This window comes from Apium graveolens, chromosome 1, assembly GCF_009905375.1.
Source record: "Apium graveolens cultivar Ventura chromosome 1, ASM990537v1, whole genome shotgun sequence".
Lineage (NCBI taxonomy): Eukaryota > Viridiplantae > Streptophyta > Magnoliopsida > Apiales > Apiaceae > Apium > Apium graveolens.
In genome coordinates this window covers 204,320,301-204,345,681 of record NC_133647.1, presented here as the reverse complement: position 1 = coordinate 204,345,681, position 25,381 = coordinate 204,320,301, and the positions used below count along the sequence as shown (strand labels likewise).

At 35.1% G+C, this 25,381-nt stretch overlaps 2 protein-coding genes across 2 annotated transcripts; both read right to left on the bottom strand.

The window, feature by feature from the left end:
• Window positions 1-5,655: 5,655 nt before the first annotated feature.
• LOC141679335 (MAP3K epsilon protein kinase 1-like) lies at window positions 5,656-21,253 on the bottom strand. Its single transcript, XM_074485839.1, has 24 exons — window positions 20,949-21,253; window positions 18,830-18,964; window positions 18,587-18,607; window positions 18,399-18,472; window positions 18,045-18,135; window positions 17,873-17,956; window positions 17,225-17,326; window positions 16,924-17,055; window positions 16,545-16,616; window positions 16,158-16,261; window positions 14,963-15,053; window positions 14,015-14,416; window positions 13,298-13,627; window positions 13,120-13,164; window positions 12,555-12,734; window positions 12,376-12,459; window positions 11,949-12,040; window positions 11,776-11,859; window positions 9,319-10,109; window positions 8,764-9,155; window positions 8,539-8,673; window positions 6,815-7,221; window positions 6,574-6,688; window positions 5,656-6,183 (listed from the first exon to the last, which is right to left on the bottom strand). Exons 1-24 carry the CDS (start codon window positions 21,006-21,008, stop codon window positions 6,007-6,009), a joined length of 4,200 nt encoding a protein of 1,399 aa, XP_074341940.1. The 5' UTR covers window positions 21,009-21,253; the 3' UTR covers window positions 5,656-6,006.
• Window positions 21,254-21,991: 738 nt separating this feature from the next.
• On the bottom strand, window positions 21,992-24,455 carry LOC141679324 (uncharacterized). The gene has a single exon (XM_074485829.1). The coding sequence runs from the start codon at window positions 24,357-24,359 to the stop codon at window positions 22,482-22,484; it is 1,878 nt and encodes a 625-aa protein (XP_074341930.1). The 5' UTR covers window positions 24,360-24,455; the 3' UTR covers window positions 21,992-22,481.
• Between the last annotated feature and the right edge of the window lie 926 nt (window positions 24,456-25,381).

The following is a 25,381-nucleotide window of genomic DNA, read 5'->3' as shown; positions in this document are numbered from 1 at the left end:
TTACAACTAAACCATTTACACCCAAAACAACTACATATTTATACATGAATAGTATAGGTTGCCATGTCACATTTATACTAAGTTTTTCAATGATTACATATTCTCGTGTTAATATTCAAATTTTCGGTAATTGCGTTTTACACTTCTGATATACAATTCCTTATGTATTAGTATTTTTTTAGTTGAATCATTTCAAAAATTTTAACGATACTGTTTATTTTATTTGATCAAAATTTAAATACTAAATAAATAAAATCTTTATTTTATTTGATCAAATTTTGAACATTAAGAATATAGAAATACCGTTTAGAAATTATTAATGACATATAATCAAAATAATTTTCAAGTCAATAAAGTATCGTCAATGAGGTATTTGCTCAAGTGCTAACTATTTCATACTCAACTCACTCACGTTTAAATAAGTGGGAGTGACGGAGTGAATACTTTTTCTTCCAAATTAACTTTTAATCATGATATTGTAAAAATCTAGTCAACATACTTTAAATTAGACTTAATTCAAGTTTTAAATTATTTTGCAGAAAAATAATTCTTTTTAATAAAACTTGTCCTTTAATTATCAAAAAAATTAAAAAGTTTAAAACTTATCCTTTGTATGGTAAAAAAATGTTTGATTATATTCGGTAAGTCGGACTAAGCACGATAAATAAATAAATAAAGAGGTCTTTTTATCGGTGCCTTAGAATAGTGAAATTTATGCATATAATAAATTGTTTCACGAAGTCCGTATCTCTGGAGATTTATTAAAATCTTCCAACCCTGATTTTGTATTCTTGTCAGAGACTTTAAGTGATAAAAAAGATATTTAGGAGTTAGCAAATAAGTTTGGTTTTTTTGATTACTTTGCAGTAAATAAAGTAGAGAGAGGAGGAGGTTTAGCTATTATGTGGAAGCGTTCTGTTGGGTGTAATGTGATTGATTTTTCGAATAATTATATTTTTTTTCATATTATGGAGGGGTTGAATGTAGCTTGGAGGTTAACTTGTTATTATGGGTTCTCTGAGAGAGACAGAAGACATGATGTTTGGCGTTTTTTGAGAGGGCTGGTGAGTTATGATAGTATCCCCTGGTGTATTGTTGGGGACTTCAATGATATGCTGTGTGTTACGGATATAATGGGACCTCATGCCCACCCCAGTCATTTCTAGACGGATTCAAAGCTACAATAGATGATTGTGGACTCTTAGAGGTTGACTTGAAATGAGGTGATTACACGTGGGAGAAAAGTAAGGGCAACCTAAACTGGGTAAGAGAGAGACTAGATGGAGCGTTTTCCGATGCTAATTGGTGGAGGAAATTTCCCCTCTGTAAGTTAACTGTTACCCATACTATAAATCTTATCATGATCCCATATTGCTCGAACTTGTCAATACTGAGTTCTCTAGGAAGCAATTCAGATTTAAATTTGAGAAAACGTGACTTCATGAGTCTAGTTTTAAAGAAGAAGTGGTTCAATACTGGAAAGAGATTCCTAAAATTCATTTGCTCCCGGAGTTATTATTTGTTTCAACTTTTATGGCGAGATGGGGCAGAACTTTCTTCCATAAATTCCAAGACAAAGTGAAAAAACAGAAAGGAATTCTATGTAGTCTGGTAGATAGAAGAGATGAGGAGGGAGTAAAGAGGTATTTTGAGGAAAGACAGAAACTGGAGGATCTATTGATGCATGAAGAACTATACTGGAAGCAAAGAGCTAAAACTTTTTGGTTGACTGAAGGGGACACTAATTCGAAGTATTTTCATGCAGCAGCGTCAAAAAGGAAAAAGTTAAACTGCATCACTCATCTTGTAACTAGAGAAAATGAGGTAGTGAACAGTCACGATGGCATGGGCAGGGTGGTAAAATAAAAACTTGATTTATCCCTGGATGCTTGGAAATTTTAATTGCTTGATTATTTCAGAAGTGTGTTTGATGGAGTAAATAGTGGTAGTGTTCAGCTTGACAATGCAGAAGCTCGTGTTATATCTGATGAGCATAATACCAGGCTCACGGCTGAGATTAACTTTACGGAGTTTACAATAGCTTTGAAGCAAATGCATCCGGATAAAAGTGTTGGGTTTTATGGTCTGAATCCAGCATTTTTTCAGCATTTCTGGGATTTGTTGGGCAATGAAGTGTTTAACTGTTGTAAGGATTGGTTGTCTAAGTGTGCGTTTCCAGCGAATTTGAACGATACAATGGTGGTTCTTATCTCAAAGAAAGAGAACGTAGAACGTATGACAGAGCTTCGTCATATAGCTCTTTATAATGTGTTATACAAGATATTAGCGAAAGTTCTTGCCAATAGGCTCAAGGTTATCCTCCCTGGTGTAATTTCTGAAAACCAATCAGCATTTGTTCCCGGAAGGAATATTTCTGATAATGTGTTAGCTGCCTTCGAGATTCTGCACTTTATGAAGAGAAAAAATAGGGGTGCAGAGGGTGAGGTGGCATTGGAATTGGATATTTTCAAAACTTATGACCGAGTGGACTAGAGTTATTTGAAGAGGAGAATGAAGGTCTTGGGGTTTAATAGCATTTGGATTAGATGGATTATGCTCTGTGTCTCGACAGTAAGTTATTCGATAGCTTTTAATGGTAGTTTGCTTGGGCCAATAGTTCCGAGGCGTGGGTTGAGACAAGGAGATCCACTATCTCCTTACCTTTTTTTGTTTTGTGTGGATGGCCTCTCTCAAGCATTATCAAGAGCTACAAATGATGGTCTAATCAGTGGGTGTAAAATTTGTTTGAATGCTCCTCAAGTAACCCATTTGCTCTTTGCGGATGACAGCTTCTTGTTTTTCAAAGCTACTAGAGAAGAAGCAGGAGTGGTTAAAAATATTTTGAATATGTATTGGAGTGAATCAGGACAGGTGGTGAACTATCAAAAATCAGGTATGTTCTTTAGTGCCAATGTCAGAAGGGATAAGCAACAAGAGGTTAGAGATATTCTGATGGTACAAAATGAGCTCGGGGATAGCAAGTATCTCGGCCTTCCTTCTATAATAGGTCGTTCAAAGAAAGCGGTGTTTGGTTTTGTTAAGGATAGAGTGTGGAGGAAGATTCAAGACTGGAGTAATCAAATGTTATCTAAAGTAGGGAAAATGGTTATGGTGAAAAATGTGGCTCAGACAATTCCTTCCTATAGTATGTCATGTTTTTTAATTCCAAAATCACTGTGTACTGAGATTGAACGACTGATGAATGGATATTGGTGGGGTTCTAGTGGTAACAATAGTCGAGCCATAAAGTGGATGGCTTATAATAGGTTGGCAGTGGCTAAAAACAAAGGTGGGTTAGGTTTTCGGGACTTACACGGGTTCAACTTGGCTCTCTTAGGCAAACATGTATGGAATTTTAGTCGTAATTCTGATACGCTTGTTGCACGCATGTTTAAGGAGCGATATTATCCAGATAGACACATTTTACAGGAAAGAAGAGGTGTGGATACTAGTTTCATCTGGACTGGCATATAGGAGGCCAAAGAGAGATTGAAAGATGAATTTAGGTGGGTGTTAGGAGATGGCAAAGATATTAGCATTTACAAAGATCCGTGGTTGAAAGGCAAGGTGGATTTTCGAGTCGAGGACAATCATCTGAATATTGTAAGGAATGAAAATGTGTGTTCTTACTTCCATCCTAATAGCAGAGTCTGGGATGTGCATAAGGTAGAACACGACTTTCATGCTAATGATAGTAAGTTGATTATTCAGACGAGAATTCCGCAGATTGAAGTTAAAGATAGATTGGCTTGGGTTGGATCGCACAAAGGTGTTTATACTGTGAAATCAGGATATAAGTACTGGGAGACACGATATGCTAGTAGTGACAACATGATTGAATCGCAGGGTGGGAACAAATTGTGGAAGTTGAAGTTGCCTCATAAAACCAAACTTTTTCTTTGGCGTTTATGTAGGAATAACATTCCTGTTAGATGGATATTGAGAAGTAAAGGTGTGGAGACTATATTTCCATGCCCTATGTGTGGTACTGATATCGAACATTTAAGGCATCTATTTTGTGAGTGTTCTTTTGCAATAGATTGCTGGAGTATATCGGGGTTGGATATTGATATGCAGGATATAGAGCTGGCTTAGAAGTGGTTGTTGGATATGATTAGCAAGGAGACAGAAGAGACGATTCAGAAAGTGGCTACTGTGCTTTCAGGTATATGTTTTTCGAGAAATAAAAGAATTTGGGAAGGAAGTTTCAGAACTCCTATAGTCACTATGGAGGTGAGTGCTAAGATGATGCAAGAATGGGGAGAAGCGAATAAGTGCAAAGAAAGATTGAACATCATGCAGCCTGTTACAACAGTGCAGGATCAAATAATGTGGCATCCACCTGACATAGGAGCTTATAAACTGAATGTGGACGCATCATTACATATTGGGGAGTGTATGTTCACTTTGGGCCTGGTAGTTCGTGATGATAGAGGACAGTTTATAAGGGGAAATAATATGAGGTTAGCAGGTGAAGTGTCAGTCATGGAAGCTGAAGCTACAGGTGTCTACGAAGCAATTAAATAAATTAATAGTACTGGGTTACAGCATGTTGTTATCGAGACAGATTCGCAACTGGTGGTGCATGCTTTAGATACTGAGAATGTGTACCAGTTAGAAGTTGGTCATATTATTGATGATTGCAAGGAGAAGCTTAATGAACGAGCCGATCTATCTGTTCTTCATGTTAAAAAGCAAGCAAACAAGGCTGCCCATTTGATGGCAAGAGTCCCATGTTTGTTAAATAACTACAATTATTTCATATCTCCTCCAGATTTATTGTTCGAGATGTTAACTTCTGAATTTCCAACTTAATGAAAGTTTTCCTTTGATTCAAAAAAAAAATTGCTTCACGAAATTACTCCATTTTACTTTTTTAGGGTAAGAGCACGGAACATATTTTATCCCGTGACTATAATAATTGAATGTATATAATTTATTATAAAATAATATATGATCGATTAGATTTGAACCTTCAACTTTATTTGTGTTATAAATAATAACATTGATGATGTGATTCGAAATTGGGATCTTAAAAGTAACGAGTATTCTAAAAAAACAGATAAGTCTATATGTTTTTCATTATTACTTATCTAGTTATCTTTCTTTTAAAAATAAAATATAAATTCAGTGACTTAAGTGCACAAAATTTACAATAGTCTCAAGTGGACAACACTTAAAACAAGTATATTCATTTCAGATTTTAAAGTATTAATTGATAATAATTCATAAATTTTAAAAAAAGAAGTTAAATTTTTTTTTTACAGAATCTTGCTAATTTTGTGAAATTTTCCATAAATCCTCCAAATTCTCATGTATTTTAAAAAAATATCAAAAGATTAAAAATGAACTAGCAAATCAATCAAAATCCACCACTTTTTCAAATAAAAAAAATCCACGAACTTTTAAATATCATCAGATTTTGACGGATTTTTAAAATCCAAATTGAATACCGCCAGATTACAGTAAACTTTTTAAAATCTAAATTGAATACACTCAGATTTTAAAAGACTTTTCTAATCTATATTGAATACCATCATATTTTAAAGGATTTTTAAAAATCCAAATTGAATACATGTTGATTTCAAAATTCCAAAAAAATCTTTTAAAATCTTGATTGAACACTCCTCTAAATATTGCAATGCAAACAACAGCTTATAGAATCCAGTGTGAATGACACTATATACTACATTCAATACATTCAGGAGTGTAGATATATTTACAAATCTAAATCAAACTGAAGAAGAAAGGGGTAAAAGAACGGTATAGTTTGACCGCCTTCTACACATAAAGAACTTGGGGAAGAGAGCAAGACATTTTCGATTCATGCCCTCTTCCAGGTTGAACTAAGTTATAAATTAAAACGACAAGATACAAACAAACAAGAAAACCTGAACCTCAAAATTGTAAAAACTTGCGAAACACAGATAAAAAGAACTATAGCTCACTATAAGTATTGTACATGTATATGTTATGTACTTACTGAAGATAAGATACATAAGGACTTCACAAAACAGTGTTGATATGGAGTGCTTTCAGCAGTGACGTAGCCATCTGCTTTACCAAAACTTGGCCACCAGAACTCTGCCCATCTCGTCGTTCTTCAATCAGATTTTGAAGTTTTTGAGGCAAGTCATTCTCCACTATTAATTGCTTTGGACGCGGATGGTGCTCGTATACAGCCTGATACATATGAATAGTTGGATGTAAGAGATAGCTTTCCAGCTTTACTTTAAACAATATCAAAGAAACATTTATGTAAATTGTAATAACTGATATTTGTTCAAGATTCCAAGTATTGGACCAGTACTGAATAACAACGTAGTACTAAGATAATAGACGAGGGATAAATTGAATTTCTCCAAGTGATTCAGACTATTTAACGAATAAGGAAATTGTATTGTTTAAAGATGGACGAAATCCTAGGTTTACAACAGCCAAAACCCATGCATTGATGAAAAGGTGAGAATGGACATTAATTGTAAATATATTAGATCAACGATGCTCTAATTAATACAAAGAAATTGCTCACATGACTGAGGTGAGAAACACATATTAAGTGAATTTTCGCACCTTTATAAGTTTAAGCAAATTGAGCCGAGCAATAGCATCCTGATGGTCAAGCCTTGAAATAAGTAAAGGCGTTAAGCCATTGACAGCCAAAGTAGTGTTTATTCGGGATGATTTCCTGCAAAAAAGGGAACATGGGAAGCAATGAATCCTCCACGCAAACTGGCTGTGTGAACCACAACCGTGTATACTGCTTTTACGTGTAAATAACTAAATATGTAGCGATGGGCCAAAGATGACTAACGTAATGATTTTTAAGAATGGCTCCAGTATATGATGAAAATGTTGTTCTGGACAGGACTTAAAGAACTCGACCAGTTTCAAAATAGCCTCTTTTTTCAGTAAAGATTGCTCCACTTTCTTATCATCATTGTCATGAGCCAGGCAAACAGCAATGGAATCTAATGCTGTCACAGACCAATACTCGTCATCAAGTAGACTTAGGTAGACATCTAAACCCTCGTGAGCTCTCAACTGCTCCCTAGAATTACGTGATGCATGGGCCATATCACAGAGCAGTGGCAATGCATATTGCTTCAATGGAGACCCTGACATAACAAAATACATAAGATGTGGGATTATCCCATTCTCTGCTGCTTGTTCTTGCCTCCTTTTATTTATCTTGCAGAGATTGAACAAGGCATTGAGTACCTTCAATAAACAAAATTAATCAAAGTACGTTTGTTAGACTGAGAATTGCAGGAACAGGTGAGGTGCATACATAAGGCATCAAGATTTCATCTATATGTACCAAATTTATATATAACATTAACAGCAATATCAGTTGCTCAGACTTGGCCTTCATTTTGAATTCACCATGAACACTAACAAGTACCTATTGCAATCTAATAACCTAGCTAACAGAGATGCTGGAAAAGATTACTAAATAATTATTAATAAACAAAAAACTGCATCAGTCTTATCTCGGCGAGTCTTACTAAATGTGATTTTCTTGTCATTTTTTATTTATTAAATAATATAAAATATATATAAATGTATAATAAACTACCTAACTACGTATTACTATATTCTATTTTACTTGATCTATTTTACCAGTTTATATATAAATACTTAGCACAATAGGATACTTAATCTAGTAGCTTTCACGGCATGAAAATAATTTACATCCAACACACTTACAAATGTCAGAAATCCACAAAGCTCAATAACCAATACAAAATGGCATTTACAAATATGTTGTCGTTGCCTAAATACAACTATTGGAATATATAAACCGTGTAATATTCTAAACACTTAGATTAACTGCACATTTAACTACCAAAAAAGCTTTTTAAAGATGCGATGCATTTTCGGAAGACTGGTCGATTGCCATTATTTATTTGTCACTTGATTCTAAGCTAGCTCTAGTAAAGTTGTTTGTTTATTTTGTTACATAACTTGCCGGGATAATAAGCACATGATTTTCTTTGTGATAATTGACTTATAAACCACATTCATGGAGAAGTATTTAATGAGATGAAATAAATTACAAAACTAATGTTTTCAATGGTAATATCTGTTTGAGCATGTTATGTGAATCGTATTCTTTCATTTGCACCACCTATATTGGTGTCTTTAAAGAAATGTGAAAGATAAATACCTACTAATGAAAATATCAATACAGTACTAGTCATGTTCCAGCTAAAAAAGATGAACATGCAACCATATTACCAAATACAAGGTATGAAATGAGTATTTATATGACAGCCATTAATTGTTCAACGTTTCCACAGCTTAACAATGCAGAACAGCTTATTACTTCCAAATCTGTATATAAATTACCACTATCAATGGGATTATCCAAACAAAAGATACATCAATGTCCAAAGATGCAACTTGCAGACATGCATGACTAGATACAGCAATTGCATACATGCAGCATACATGCAACACATGGTACATGCATGTTTTACGTGACCATTCCATTCATAAGCTATGCATATACTGTATACAAGTTGAAAAATTCACCTCATGATGTATTTGGGACACAAAGGGACCTTCTTTAAGGTCAAGGTTTGGGATCAAATATTTGATTGCATCTGCACGCTGAAGGTTCTCTAAGCAGTGTGGGTCGGTTGAAAGATGATTAATGCACCTCAGTAACTATATAAAAAAATAGAAGGGCGTGAAAATACGAGGAGTTGAGATTAAATAGAGTTCATATACAAACTTGAACATGAATGTATTGTCTACCTTCAGAAGAATAGCAGGATCTATCTTATTGAACATCTGAAAGAGACGACTAAGCAAGCTTTGACTGCACATATAAGATTTCACAGTCGTTTCAGATCCAGCAAACTCAAGTAGAAGGTCTGCTACCTTTTCTAGGTATTCCCGAGCCACATCAGCATTCCAAGGTGGAATCATGTGCGAAAGCAATCCAGACGAAGTTGCACTCCCTTGTCTTGCATTTAGAACCCCAGAACCTGATAATACACCAGAAGCTGTCTGCGAAGCAAGTCCAGATGTAGAAGCAGTAGTTCCCTCGTTAGATGATGGTGGTCCTGCCTTCTTATTTGTAATCTTGAGTGGACTTTTGGCCATAGATTCCATATTTGCATTTTCTCTTCCACGTCCTGTAACCTCTGTGAATTCATGGAAATCACAATTTAATATCATCTATAAAAATGCATTATATTACATGGCATGATTATAAAAAAAAACCATGATTAGGCAGATGACACGCTGCAGCAGAATACAGGACTTCTGTGGATATAATTACTTGAGAACTAAATATGAAATACTTACCTGCAAATTCAGCCATTAAAAATTCAAGACCATTTGTAGTTTTTCTCTCATTGGATGCTTGTAAAAGCGGAAGCATATTTTCATGCTTTTCCATCCCGGTGAGGTGACGCACGTACTCAAGCTGACCAGAAACATGTCGAGAAGGGGGTTCCTTATCCAGCAAGCTAAGAAGAGGCCGGACATTATCTTGCTGAGTGACTGTTGCAGAATGTCCATTTGAAAAACCATCAGTCAATGTTTGTGTTCTGTCTGTTGAAATTCTATGTGCAGCTCTTAAAGGATCACTTCTATCCTTCAACGTAGCATGTGCAAGCTTGTCGAAAGAGCTTGCATCATGTGATTTTGAAGTAACAGGGCCTTCTAAAGAGGCTGCACTTAAACGAGGCCTATCACTATCAAGAGGAAAAAATCTGGAATCGGATGAAAGAGAAACTGAAGCACGTGTAGAGTCATGAGTTCCGGAAGAAATCGGATTATCAACTACTCCATGTTTAGCCTTAAGATAATCAGGATGATCAAATCCGTAAGGCGGTGCCAAACTTTGAACAAAAGCAGGGTGTCCTGGATCCAGTGGACCAGACCTCGGCCTTAAAATCACACCATCAACTGGAAAACCACCTCCACCAGATACTGAAGCTAGTCGAGTCGCCTCATTCAAGCTATAAAGAGTGTTTGTAAGCCTAAGTAGTATCCCATTTTTTGCAGCGATACGACAGAAATCGTTCCTGGGGGTTGATCGCTGAAGTTTAATTACCTGCCACATTCCATCAATTGCCAAATGAACCATTTCCCTGCGAGTCATGGTTCTTAAATTATGTACCAAATCCATTACATGTGCAAAGCTGAGAAACAAAACCTACTGACAAACATGCATCTGGAATGATATACAGAATAAGCACACCATGAACTGCAAATGACCCAATACACGCTTATACAGCATAGCAGATGATGACATAAGCACAATAACATCCATATTAATTAATAAACTCTGGGAACAAGTCATATTTTTACTTAAAAAGGCAGACATCTTCCTGAAATGTGCCAGATATATACATTATATACAAACCATTCTGCCCCAATTTTTCTCTCTAACCTACTGCTATCTCTTGCGAACATAAAATACACATATATACTGAGATGGTACCAGGGTGGGTTCAAAACTTTTAAAGAAATCAGTGAATTACCTCGGTGAAATTCAAGTTTCTCGAGGAAAACTCGAGTCCAGATTCTGTTCTATTCATTTTTGCCCTTAAAACACATCCTAACCAAAATACAAATACATAGAACAATAAAAGTAACAAGCATCAAGAGGCGAGTCAACTGTGAAAAATTTCAGGTAGTAGCCTTTCACTCACGCGGCTCCCAAGCACCGGCCGCCAAGGCCACATGTTGGCGCAAGGGAACTGTTCTGGCCATTTTCGGACTTCTCTCCTGGTATAAATATGACCTCTCCAGGAAAGTCAATCAGTGTTAGCCCGTTTCAAATCCAGAAAGTTCATGATATAGGGCAAGGAATGTTTGTGTCCCTATTAAAATTGAGTTTCTTGAGGAAACCCATGGCAGTTTCTATGTTTGATCATTTTTACCATCAAAGCAGTTGTAAAGGGGTCGGCGACAACCCATCAAAAAGTTGTCCATCTTTTGCGATTCAAAGTTTAAGTGTACCGGGTGGTCAGAAGGACGATTCCCACTATCCCAAGATATTCTACACTTCAATTCCAAGTTAGGTTAATCTCAAGACGGGTTTTCAGTTCCAGGGCCAAGTTGGTTTTTTTGGACCCTAAGGTTATACTAAGGGCTCATGATAATCCACTCTTCAGTCCCGATATGGCCTTTCAAGGGAAGGTGTGTGTTGAGAAGTAACACTAACATAACATCACTACATGACAAGCACCATAATATCAAGGTGACAACATAGTTGTTGTAGCAAGTTACGGAACAAGTCGTGTTACTTAATTCACAGACAAAGAGGTAATCCACTTCTTGTAATATGCAAAAGTACCAGATACATACAACATGTAGACACTGTTCTACCAATTTGGGAAGATTCTGCTCTAGCCAACTCCTTCAAGGAAATATAATCCATGCTGAAAATATAATCTAAATAAAGACCTGGCAAGGAAAATGCCCCTTGTTGAGGTTTTGGAGATTAGTGTTAAGTGCAGAATCTGAGGTGATCCTTGTTTTATTTACTCCCTATCTTTCTCCTAAAAAATGGATATTTCGAATAATTATATTATGCCACGTGTAAGTTGTGATACACATCATCTGAACTTTATATGCACACACACAGAGTCACATACATATATAAATTTCCAAACTTGTATTACATAAAATTTATTTTACCCTGCGTATATTTCTTTCATATCTCTGATTCCACATCTACATGAAATAAACATGGAAGACTAGGCATATCAAGGTAGGACCGTTTCACTCAAACCACAGAGAACAACCAACCTGTATTTTGCATAATCAGCTTCGAGAAAACCCACAAGAATTGGAATTCCACGGCAAGCAATAAACATGTGCAAAGTCAAGGAGCTGCATGGAAAAGTCAACGAATTCAATCTGTATTCGTGAAATTTAAATATATATAAATTACTATCTGAAGCAGCAAAAAGGCTGTGTACCTTGACTGGCAAAGCTGCTGCAAGAAGTAAGCTGCTTCCATACGAATCTCACGAGGACGATCAGGTACAGCAAAGCTCATGATGACTGGGATCTGTGTTGGAAAAATAGCTAATATCTTTACTGCAAACCAACGCTACACTGAAAACATATCATGCAAACAAGAAGCTACCTAGCTGATACTTCTTTTTCAACCCAGCCAAAACAGGATTACTGGAATAACTAATTAGATTATTGTTGATTTTATTCACTGATTGAAAAATCTATCTCTCACACTTTCTAGAAGATTAAGGATATTTGAAATTTCTATGCCAAATATAGATAAGACAAATTTATCAGACAATATAATGAATCACACATGATAATGTAGTCTTATGATACTTAATTGATTTTTGAAGGCTGAGTACACAAAACTAACAGAAAGCTTACAAGGCCAACAAGACAGGCATTTTCCAAAAAATCTGTGTTATCCTTAACTATCTGATTCAGAACTTGAAGCACCGCACATATAACCTGCATTTCAAATAAATAAGTACAAACAATGTGAAATTGCTAAAGCTGTTAAATTTACAAGTTGAAGATTATGGACGCCTTTTAGTAAGACATACACGAGTTCTTGGAACCTCAAGCAACTCCATTAAAGGGAGAAAACCATGCTGCGTAACGAATACAAACTTCTGCTCAGGACGTTGGTGGAAGAAAACTGTCAACTTCTGGCAAGCAGATAAAACCACATCTTCTGATTCATCTGGCCTTAATGACGAAACTAATTTGCTAAATTCCACTGCCTGCAGGAAAGTAAAGTATAAGTCTGCTTGTGTACCAACCAGTGCCACAAGTGTAAAGTTCGGCATTAAAAAAAGCTTAGATTCCCCATTTCTCACAAGACATCTTTAAGCTCAGAAACGTAAACATTCATAGTAACTCTAATAGTTTCATGTCTCAGCTATATTCAGTCACACCCACACAGCTGTTTTAGGATTCCCAATAGAAGGAAACCAATTAAGTTAACTCACTACTCATTCGAGGGTTACATAATATTGTCCCCAACTCATATATATGCCTAACATTTCAAAGTTTAGTAAAATAGGTAGGGTGTAAAGGGGAACGGTCATGAGAAATGTAGTTTGTCAGTTTCCCTTGCACAATGAATATACATGGGAAAGTGAGTACCTGTAGGTGAAAAAGATTCTCTGCTGGAATTTGGTCATCAAAGCCCTGACAATTTAACAAATAAAAAGAGGTCAGACATAATATAACTCCAAGCAATAAAGTCAATAATACTTAATTGCTTTTAATACTTGTGAAGTGAAAATTTTGGCACAGTAATCAAATTCGCTACCAATCTTACCAAACCATCAATGTCAATAGCATCTTCTTTCAACACACCCATCATAATACGAAGCAAGTCACCACCATTTGTCTGCCCTGACTCATTTTCCATTTGCTTCTGAGCAATTGTGGCCCTTAACTTTGTAGCTAGGTCATTCCTCCCTTCATCTGTGGGAAAGGCATTGCCTTGATTCATATGTGAAGAGGATGCAGATGTTGAGGCTTCAGCTGCCTGATCCTCCAGTGTTTTATCCAGTGGACGAAATAAATCTTCCAATGAAGCATCACCAGGACTATCACTAAATTTACTCAGCTCATTATCTCCAGAGATTATTGATGCCATCGGACCCTTCACACACGGGTCATTCAGGATTTAATAAGTATCAAAAACAAATTCAACATCCATATTCTTACAACATTTATTATAAGATGAGTACGATTCTTTAGTTTCTATGCTAAATGAAGCAAAGGGAGATGATCTCTGCTTCATACGTATCCCCAAAAATACATTATACATGTATGTGTGTAGTTATGGAAGTAATAGGTTAAGTGAAACATGAAGTTTTATAAAAAAAAAATATGATAATTAAACAAACAATCAAATTGCACATCATCAAATTAACTTCAAGATTGATACATAACAACAATAGCACCCAAACCACTAGAAACAGTTGTACTATTCGTACTTGTTAGTAATTTTAGCGAGTCAGAAGGGTTTGTCATGCAAGGGTCTCACCTTTGTGGGACTGTAGTCATGGCTCTTTAGTGCAGAAGTTGAAGACCCTTGTTCAACATGAGAACTTCCTTTCACTTCAAATTTTCTTGCAACAATATTTTTCTTCCTGAAATTAGGTGATCCCAAGTCACCATTAGTTAGCACTTTCTCCTGGGCACGCGACTGAGATGACTCATGAAGCTCTATTGATGTAGCTGCCTCATTGTTGGAAGATAATTTAACAGAACCAGAGTTTATGGGCAACATCTCTTGGAGTGTTAATGTAGGAACTTGATCAGATGACATCTCTTCTTCAGGATTAGCATTTACATCCTCAACAAGATCATGTTTGGCATCTTTATCTTCAATAGATTGTTCTAATACAGCATTAGCCTCTCTAGACAATGAATCTGTTTGGTAATCCTGAAAATAGAAGAATGAACAACTGAAAATTTGGAAAACCATGCCACAAAAGCATAATCTGCCTGATGCAGCACACAACTATGAAAGTATAAGAAAATCCCAAACTGGATGACTCTGAGAGCGAGAAGTAGCACCCCTCCCACCTTACTTATTCTAAAACACAGTTAAAGAAACAAAATGTCAGATCAGCATGTGCTACTGCCAGGGCAGTTAACAACTATACAACATGCTGAGGAAATCATTAAACATCTCTGGTGAATTCTAGACGCTCTTAAAAGAAGTCCATGCATTACGTAAAGAAATGTAATAGGTAAACTAAAAATAACATTTATTACACTTCATGGACCTCAAAAGTCCAATTGATTTTTAGATTTGTGCACTTACGCAGCTCCTCATGGATCCTATAGGATAAATTAAGGACAGAGTGGAAAGAAAAAAGTACTATGTATGATGTTAAATGTGGATGAAAAGTTGACATGTAGCAATAGGCAAGAACATATTATAGTATTATATGACTATATAGTTTCAAGTTGGGGGAAAATGTACTTTAGCTTTCAGTTTGTTAGGGTCTTCAACATTTCCGTGATCATCTCCATTCGATGTCTCAGCATCAACAGAACCATCTTCCTCCTTAATTCTGCAAAACATATGAACGATCATGTTAAAAATACCAACTCCACCAATATGGAATGTGGGCTCATCGACTGGGTACACAACAAACAACCATTAAAATTATAGCAAAAAAAACACCAAACAACCTTTAAAAGATGCACAATGCAATTGCTGGAACAACCCATCTCTAAAATATATAAATCTCTTAATTTTTCAATTTATGGAACCCCTCCCCCAATTTCTCCTAGACTCTTCATTCAGAGCCCTTTCTTCCAACAACTCACACATATCAGCTAACTAAACAAATAAATTACCTCCAAGAAATTAACTGCAGAATATCTAAGTAGTACTTTTATATTTTAAAAAAAATTATAATAAATAGACAACCACGTCTATTGTCAGAACTCAGAGACCATATTTAATCCGTCTAATATGCGGAATACTAACTAAAAACATCACAGTTAGCATAAATCCAGATCTAAGTTTTACTCACTTATACATGAACAGATAAAGTTTCAATTAAGCGCGCACACACACACATATAAGGTATAAGTACGATCCAGAACTTGGTCTCACAGCCTCACTACAGAGGTGGTATCCTTTGAACGCCGACACCTATATTTATATGTACATATATATATATACATATGTATATATAGAGAGAGAGAGAGCGACAAATCCCTACAGAAAAAATGTAGATGATAAATGCAGTAGGTGGACTCCTGTACCAATTCTGGCTACTTAGATATATGACTTACCTGATTTAAACTATAGGAAAAAAGGAGGAATTTTAAAATAACAAGTGAAGATACTGATATCATACATATATGTATACAGAGCTCGAAAATGAAAAACCTAAACACAAGGTCATAAAACCAGCTTCAACATATATTATAAGATAATCATATATCATATAACTGGTAGGGGATGGTTAATCACGGTAATTGCAACACATCATTGCATTTTAGTAAATATTAACACCTTCCCTGCTATATTACAGTACTCTTCAATTACGAATACAAAGAAAATTTATATATTATGCAATGCTTACGTGGTGCTGGGAGGAAAATCGGAAAGAGAGGGGTAAAAAAGGAAACGGATAGATATAAGGGAAACTTTTGATGTCTACCTTAATGTTCCACTATGCCGAAGTGAAGACTGTAACACACGCCTTGAGTTTTGTATCCAAGAGTGTGAGAGCAATGTCTTAGCATCAGGCCTCTGCCTAGCATCCTGAAATATACGGCTTAGTGTAAATACTTGCATTAGAAAATTTAGTGATAAGCAACATTTTTTCTTTATTTTTGAAACACAAATAGCCAATTGTTTTCACTTATTATCCATTTCCTTTGAGTGAGTCCAGTTCAGGATTACATAAGAACAGCATGTAATAAATTGAAAGCTCGGAAGTTATAGTTAATAAATGGAGACTCGATATGTAATTGTACGATGACACTGTATCATATAAAAGTGTAACATTAATTGCATATGCAATGTAACATTTCATCTGCCTAACCTTTTTAAAACACTGACGCAGAAAATCAGTCATGGGAGGAGAGAGACTGTCTGGTATTGGAGGTTGTTCATCCTACATTAATAAGAAAAGAGGTTTAGAACTGCTTGCCATCCCCGGGACAAGTATTAGTAGTTTCAATACTCCAAAGTAAAAAAGTCAAACAAGGGCACATTCAGTGCTAATCTATGTAGTAAGTAAATTTAGTCTCAAGCATGTTCATTACAGGTCACTCATTCAGTATAGGAGGATAAAAAGAAACAAATTATTATTACTACACACATACAGACTTCAGCTAAGTCACAACTAAGAAAATACTTGCTTAAGATTTATTAGTACTACATCGCCATGGTAGCATACTATAAGATTTATTTTACAGAACCTGCACAATCCTAAACAGAGCTGGCATGGGCTGAAGATCATAGTATGGAGGTACACATGTAAGAAGCTCAATCACAGTGCACCCAACACTCCATATGTCTGATGCAGCACAAACTCCAGACATTTCAATAACCTGATATATACACAGCACATATAATCAGGAGACTCTTATAAAAAGATTATGACAGTTCCCGGAACCAAATACTGGAGATGAACATACTCCAAAATATAAATACTGAGCATAAAATAAGTGTGCGCTTAATAGTCAAAGCAAGAAAATTCCACCATGACAAGAGAAGTACCTCAGGAGCCATCCAGTAAGGTGTCCCTACAACAGAATGTGTATTAATATCTGCTTCAGTCAACTTTGTCGCAACTCCGAAATCTGCAAGTTTCACGAGACCCTGAAACCATATAATAAGTCAAGCAAGTAATTTAAAGAACCGGGCCTGGGATACAGACAAGTGTGATAATTTACAACAATATGATGGGAGGAAACCCTTCAGTCTTATTAAGGATATTGTAATTCAGAAAGGGGAAGTTTGAATAATGTGTCGCCAAGAAAAGGCAAATAGAAATTTTATGAAATACCACATAAATATCAGTTGATTTTATCAACCCACAGAAGTAAAACTAGCATTCTATCTATGTTCCCTAAATTAATACAGCTCAACTACTAGAGTACTTAATATAAAGTCATCTGAATTGCACTTCTCCATCACCCCTTGTTATAATACTAGGACAAAACAACTAAAAATGGCAAAAAAACACAAGGGAGAGAGAAAGCAAGAACACATGCAGGACTGTTTTCAATTAGCTCAAAATCAAATCACATCCAAATACGTAGATAAGGAAGCAATTAATCAACTACATGTCTCAATGCCTAAACAAGTATAAACTTGAAATATCAATATGCTTTCCAAAAGGTAAATAGTTGGGATGGTAGGTACCTCTTTAGTTAACAATATATTAGCGCCCTTAATATCACGATGAATTACACCTTGTTCATGCAAATAGACTAATCCTTCCAAAACCTGTCCACGCATTCAGGGTAAGTACATTAGCAGAGACACACAAGCACTAAAAAAAGAAAGAAGAAAAGATTAAAGGATGTCTCCAAACCTGAGCTATGTACACAGCCACCAGTGATTCTGGAAATGGACCAAATTTAGTTGGCTTAATTATGTTTGCAAGTGAACCGTTCTCTACATACCTTCACAAAACAATTGGTACAAGCAAGAACCAGAAATAAATACAAGTATTTTTATGTGTAAATAGTCAGTTGCAGGAATTCAATTACTCACACCAGTGCCTCCACTAAAGCTTGAACCCTCAACCTCTTATGACCAAGAGGCAAAGGATATCCCCTAGACTATACTGGACATGTTAAGATACAAAACTTTAATCATTCTAAATCTGACCGGGACTTTATCATGTCAGCAGTTCATATATAATACAGAGTTCTGGCGTACTTACTCAAGAATTATATGGAGATGGCTCTTGGTCTTTGAAGATCCAAGATATTTCACTATGTTTTTGTGGTTCAAATTCTGTAACCAAAGAAAAAAATATGGAAAAGGAATAAGGTTAAGTAGTTACTTTTTACAGTTTTAATAAGTGAAAGCCAAAACCATATAGAAGATTAAAGTAAAAAAATAAATTACCTTAAGCAAATCAATTTCTTGCTGAAACATTCATACATCCCGCCAGTGATGAGACAACCCATAAAAAACAACTTGTCAGTCAAACACACAAAGATTGTTTTCAAATTATTTACTTGAAAAATATGTGTCAATATCCCTTAAAAAGAAATAACAGAGAAGACAGTGAGAAATAAGCTTCATCAAAATTCTCATTTCTTCCTTCTCTGTTTCTACTACTATTCCACACAACAAGAAAAATAATACCATGATAATGTTTAGATCCTCCTGAGCAATATTTTCCAAAGACACTTGTTTAATTGCAACAAAGTCTCCATTTTCCAAATCCAAACCCTTATAAACACGACCATAAGCTCCTTTCCCAATTTCATCACCGAGCATCTAAAAAAGCAACACCACATTTAGAAATCAGGAACTTATCTCTGACAAAATCATTCTAACAAGATCAAGAATTAAAGAAAGTGTCTTCGTCTTGACTGTATACATGTTTATGGAACTTTATAGAAAATCCCACAGAAGTAGATCAAGAAAATTTAGTTAAGGGATGTAAAGAGATAGCAAGACTTATCCCCCTTTTTGAAGCATATAATATTATTAATACATATTTTGATGCTTTATATATTAGTACTGCTCTGCTCTTCTTGGCGTCGGCCTAAACGTATATCAATACCCCATTTACCTTTTATAAAGATGAAAAAGTGCCGGACAATAAATGCAATAACAAAATGATTTTGCATTAGGATATTGTTATTTTGACAGCTATTTGTGAAAGTTCCACGAATTACCTCTCTGGCAGTTTGTAATATGGTTAAAATTTGTAAATGCACAAAACAACTACCCCTCATCAACAAAACGTGCTTGCTTTGCAGTTATCTAAATTTTCTTTAACAGATAGGTGTCATCTCAAACAAAAACCTAAAGGATACCTGAACTTAAGTGCTACGTGTAGACCAACTAGATAACTAGTAACACGGGTAGGAGTTGAGCTGTCAGTCTTTGCTTTATCGACACTCATGTAAGACCCCACGGACTTAAAAGTCCCCCTGACATAATTGCCTATAAAAGTTATTTGTGCTGATCTACAATTAATGTATTTATACGACTCCTTGTCTCCTCCACCGAAGAAATGAACTATCTACCGCAATATATATTTTCCAAAAAATGGAATCCTAATTAGTGATGCCATTCTATTAAAAAACTTTCATGCATCAATTTCTTATCATGACTTTTTGCAGGTTTTTTGCTGTCCAAAATTTAAATAGCAAATAACAACAATGTGATAATTTATAGATAGGAACATTGAATTGCACCGTAAAAGCTTCATTCATAATCAATATTCCAAATAGCAGAAGAAACAAACTTGCTCAAATAAGTGTTGTTCTGCATACTGCCAGCCCCAAAAAAGCGTTATTTCATGTTGCGGCAATAAGCGCTTAGCTGTAGCGGATTGAATTAGCTGTCTTGACTAGCGGATTGAGTTAGTTGATTTGACTAGCAGATTGAAAATAGCTATTTTGAATGAAACTGCTTGGTAAATAGCTGTTTGCATTAGTTGTTTCTATTATAACTAGACACATGTCAATCCTCTAATTGATAATAACAATTTGCAACTGTATAACCGACATTATGATGAGTTACAACAAGATTTAATGTAATGCATCTTCTCTACTACAATGACAATTGGAACATGAACTTCAAGGCATCATAATAATCTTTGTTCACTTTTTTTCTTCACATTCACATTCCGCAGTAACATAATTAAAAAGCTAAATTCTATACAACATATACACACATATATTGTAATTCAAAGTAGATCCCTCCAAACTATTGTACGACTAGCATGATAACAAGTCTAAGTCTAGTATACTTACTAAAAAATTAATAAAAAAAGGATCATATTAAACTCAAACACAATCCACCATCACTTTTCAGTTACTTTCATATGTTCATTTCAACGGCGAAAACATAAAATTCAGGGCTTAATTCTACAGATTTCACATATTCGCACAGTACATTATATATCATATACATTGTAAAGCATATTACTCTACTTAATTTTTGCCTATTTATTTACAACTGGTAGTATTAGTCTAGTCCACCAAGCGAAAAAAGACTAATTATCGAAAACCCGAAAGGACAAATTAAAACCCTAAATCACATTTTCTGCTGAAAGTAGAATTGAAGTAATCACATAATAATCCACAGAAATAAGCAATTGAAAGTTTAATTAGTAGAGAGAGAGAGGGAGAGAGAGAGAGAGAGGGAAGGAGGGAGGGAGAGAGAGAGAGAGAGAGAGGAGAAGGGAGAGAGGAGGGGGGGGGAGAGAGAGAGAGAGAGAGAGAGAGAGAGAGAGAGAGAGAGTTACATATTTGTTGTCAAGAGTCTTGGATTTGTGAACAGCGTTGGAAGTAGATTGTCGGGACATTTTGAGTTGAAACCCTAGCTTTACTTACAAATGATAACAATTATACATACAAAGAAGATGTGTGCGTGTGTGTATAGATTAGTTTAGTTTGAGTTTGAGGAAAGACGAAGTACGAGGAGGAAGTTGTCGGAGAGAGAAGCTCAACTCAACTCAACTCAGGCGAGTTGTTGTTGTTGTTGGAGGCGAGTGGGGCCCGCCAAAATAGCGCTGGGCTGTCGTCTACACCCACTATTTTTATAATATTCCAATTTTTGTATGTCTGATTAATATATACGATATTTAAATCTCGTTACGTATTTATATTTGAATATTGAAAATTATCGAAAATTAAATTTAATTTGAAAATAATATATATTTCTTACTTGAGTTTTTTTGGACAATTTAAGTTAGTGTTTATCGGTTCCGTTTTAAAATAATATATATTTCTTACTTTTATCTACTTTGTAATATTTGATTTTTGTGTTGAAGTTTAAAATTAACGAACGGTCAATTTTATAATTTATTTTAATGGGAATTTAATTTTTAAAAATAGGACTGTGTAAAAATAGATTTAAGTCTATTCTACATGAGTCACTCACTGGTCACTCCCCGGTTGCTTTTACTAGTATTGCAAGGGTGTCAAACCTTTTAAAAGAATAAAAAAAATTTGTGGATAGATATATTGTAGTAGAACCTCGATAAATAAATATTCGATAAATGAATAATCATGTTAAATAATTAATTTTTTCCGGTCTCAGCATAATAGACATAATATATTTTTAATCTCGATAAATTAATAATTTTGTTAAATAAATAAATTTTTTTAATCCCAAACGTATTCATTTATCGAGATTTGAGCGTAGGTGATTGAATAATTTGCATTATTATACTGGCATGTTATGTCATTATTTTTTAAAATGAAGATGCGCTAATTTTTAAGAGATCCGAAGACGAGAATAGTTGGACTTAAGGATTCGACTACGTCTCAATTCATAAATTTCTTAAAATAAATACTCAATTGTAACTATATTAGCTATATTAGTTTAAAAGAAAAAAAGATTGGAAGATCAAATCTTGGAGGCCTAATCCTCACTTGACAAATGTTAAAGAAACAGGGTATTTCGAGTACTACTTCCTCTTTTGTCACCAATTCAAAAATTGAGTTCCCAGATCCTCAGCATGAAGTAGCAATGCTCGGTATAAACAATCGGAGTTCAGAGAGCAGAGTCTAGGATGGTTGCATTTGTAAAAGGGGAAGCTTTTCTGGAGCATGGAGAAAAGGATAGAAACCAGAGATCTTTTAATTAGTGACCTGGGATATTAATGGAGATGCTCTGCTCAACAATTGACATCTGACAGGATACTAGTAGAACCTGTCTACACTACATGCCACTATCATAACTATTACTGCCTGCAAATATGATTGCAAAACCTTGCCAAATGTTGGAAAATCGAAAATATTATGTACCTTAGCAATCTCCGACTTTGTTATATCTATTGCAAGAACTTCTTACGCAAAGTAAGAAGACCAGGATCCTGTTCTTGTGATTCAAGCAAGTCCAGTAATGCGGAAGTGGTAGATGCATCTGCTGAGAAGTCGCGTGCACGCATCTCACCTATTAGTACACTTGCTTCATTGTATTTCTTATTGTAAAAACAACCACGGATAAGTGTGTTGTACGTAACCTCATTTGGAAAGCATCCATTAGCTTCCATTTCCACAAATAGTTCATTCGCTTCATCGAGTAATCCTTCTTGACAAAATCCTTGGATCAGCATTGTGTATGCCTTGACATCAGGTCGCAAACCTCTTGATGGTAGGTTTTCAAAAAGACTTTTTGCTTTTTCAAGATGTCCACTTTTACACAATCCATCAATCAGAATAGTGTAAATATATATATTAGGAATCAACCCACTGCATTCCATAGTATAAAAAATGGATAGTGCTTCAGCAACATAATTGTTCTGGCAAAGACCATGCAACAAGATACCACATGTCACATTATCAAGATTAACACCTTCGTTAATTATCTTCTCCTTGAAAAATTTACGTGCTTCAACATGTCTACCCATATGGAAAAAACCTTGCAATATAGTACTGTAAGTCTCAATAGATGGTATCATACCTTCCAAGGGCATTTGTCGGAAGATATCTATTGCTCTGTCCACTTTCATCTTTTTACAATAACCCTTGATTAATATATTATAGGCATGAGTGTCAGGAATTATTCCCTTTCTCCTCATGGTTTCGAGAATTGTTGATGCTTCATCAACTTCTCCCTGCAAGCAGTATCCATCCATGAGTGCACTATAAGTGACAACATCAGGATATAAGCCTTTTCCGATCATTATTTCCATCAAATCTTCTGCATCTTCTATCATTCCTTCTTTGCCATATGCATCAATCAATATATTAAAAGTATGGACATCTGGAGAGATGTTCCTAACATCCATCTCTCCTAGCAATTGCCTAATATCCTGCCATCGACTAAAGTCACACATGCCTTGAATCAAAGAGCTATAGGTTATAACATTTGGCAGTACCCCTTTCTTAGTCATTTCACGTAGAAGACCCAATGCTTGATCTATCAATCTGTGTTTACATAAAGAATCAATAATCGTACTATAAGTCACCGTACTTGGTTTACAACCTTTCTTCTCCATATACCTAAACAACGTAACAGCCATAGCTGTTTGACCTTTCTTGCAAAGTCCATCAATAAACGTAGTATACGTAAATACATCAGGTCGAATTCCTTTTAACCTAAGAAGCTTCTTAAACAAATACTCAGCCTCCACAGCTCTATCTTGCGAAATCAACCCCCTTAAAAGAATGTTATACGTAACAACATCAGCGCGAAAACCACACTTCATGATACAAGCTAGCAGAGAAAACCCATGATCAACGCTATTTAAACGACAACAACAGTTAATAACAGTGTTAAACATAAATATATCAACAGGAATGCTTAAAACACGCATATCTTTAAACAATGTGACAGCTACGGAGTACTGTTTCATTCTAACGAGAGCGGTTAGTAGTCGAGTGAAGTCGAAAACAGAAGGCAGAGGTTTCATTTGGAGCATTTTATCGAACATATTAAGTGCATTATCGAGTTTATCAAAACCTATGGCGGACTTATGAACGAGTAATTGTTGAAGTTGAGGGTAAGTTGGATTTAATGAATAAGGAGAATGGTGTTTAAGATTAGGGTTAGGGTTAGAATTAATGTTGGTGGAAAAAAGAAAATTAAAATTAAAATGAAGTGATGTAAGAAAACAAGAATGAAATGATGTAAGAAAACAAGAAGAATCTCGTAGGAATCTAAAAGGAGAGTTTAGTGCTAAGGAAGTAACATAAGCCCTCTTCATTGTTTCTGCTTTCACTTCTTCTGTAATCTAGTTTCGACAACTCTGTTCTTGTTGGTTATTACAGAACTTAAAACTTAATTGTCCATTTTATGATTGGATTTATGTATCGAGTTTATTCATTTATCGAAATTGAAAATATGTTAATTGAAAATAATTCTTATAACTAGCTATTGTTTTTTAATAATTAGACTTATATGTACGAATATCCGTTACAACAAATTGAGTTAGAACAACTTGTTTGTACGAGTATCTGTTCCAACAAATAGAGTCAGACCAGATACTCATTTAATCTGATGCTGACAACAGACAACAGAGTTTGCAAAGGTATCCCGAGAAATAATGACAAAAATAACATTTTTTTTGGGACTAAGTGACAAGAATATCTATTTTCAATATTCTGGCCATTTTTACTAATCAAATACCCATTCTCAGATTGGGTATCTCAAAAAAAAATTTAATTATATTTTTGTAAAAAAACATTTAAAAAAAAAACAAAAAAAAAATTAATTGAAATACCCAATCTGAGAATGGGTATTCGGGCATATACCCAATCTGAGAAAGCGTATTTTATATATCCAATCTCAGAAAGCGTATTTCAACTTTAAAAAAAAAATTGGTTGAAATACCTAGTCTGAGAATGGGTAATCGGGCATATACCCAATCTGAGAAAGCGTATTCCAAATACCCAATCTGAGAAAGCGTATTCCGTCGGTATTTTTGGCCGCATTTCTCAAATTTGGTATTTTGGTCACAAATTTCAAAAAAATTGGTATTTTTGGCCATCATCCGTATGCCGACAATAGTGATTTTGCTTGACGCAAAACATAAGGGGATTTGTTTCCATCTTTTGTCTCCATAAATAATTTGAGTCCTTATTCTTTTCGTGAAGTACTCTGATATGGAAATGGAACCAGTTTGTTTTGTGATGAGATTGCTGAAGGAACCTGGGAAATAAGCAATGGTGTTTTGGAACAATTAGATTAGCCATGGACTGATTAGGCCCACATTACAATTATCCGAAA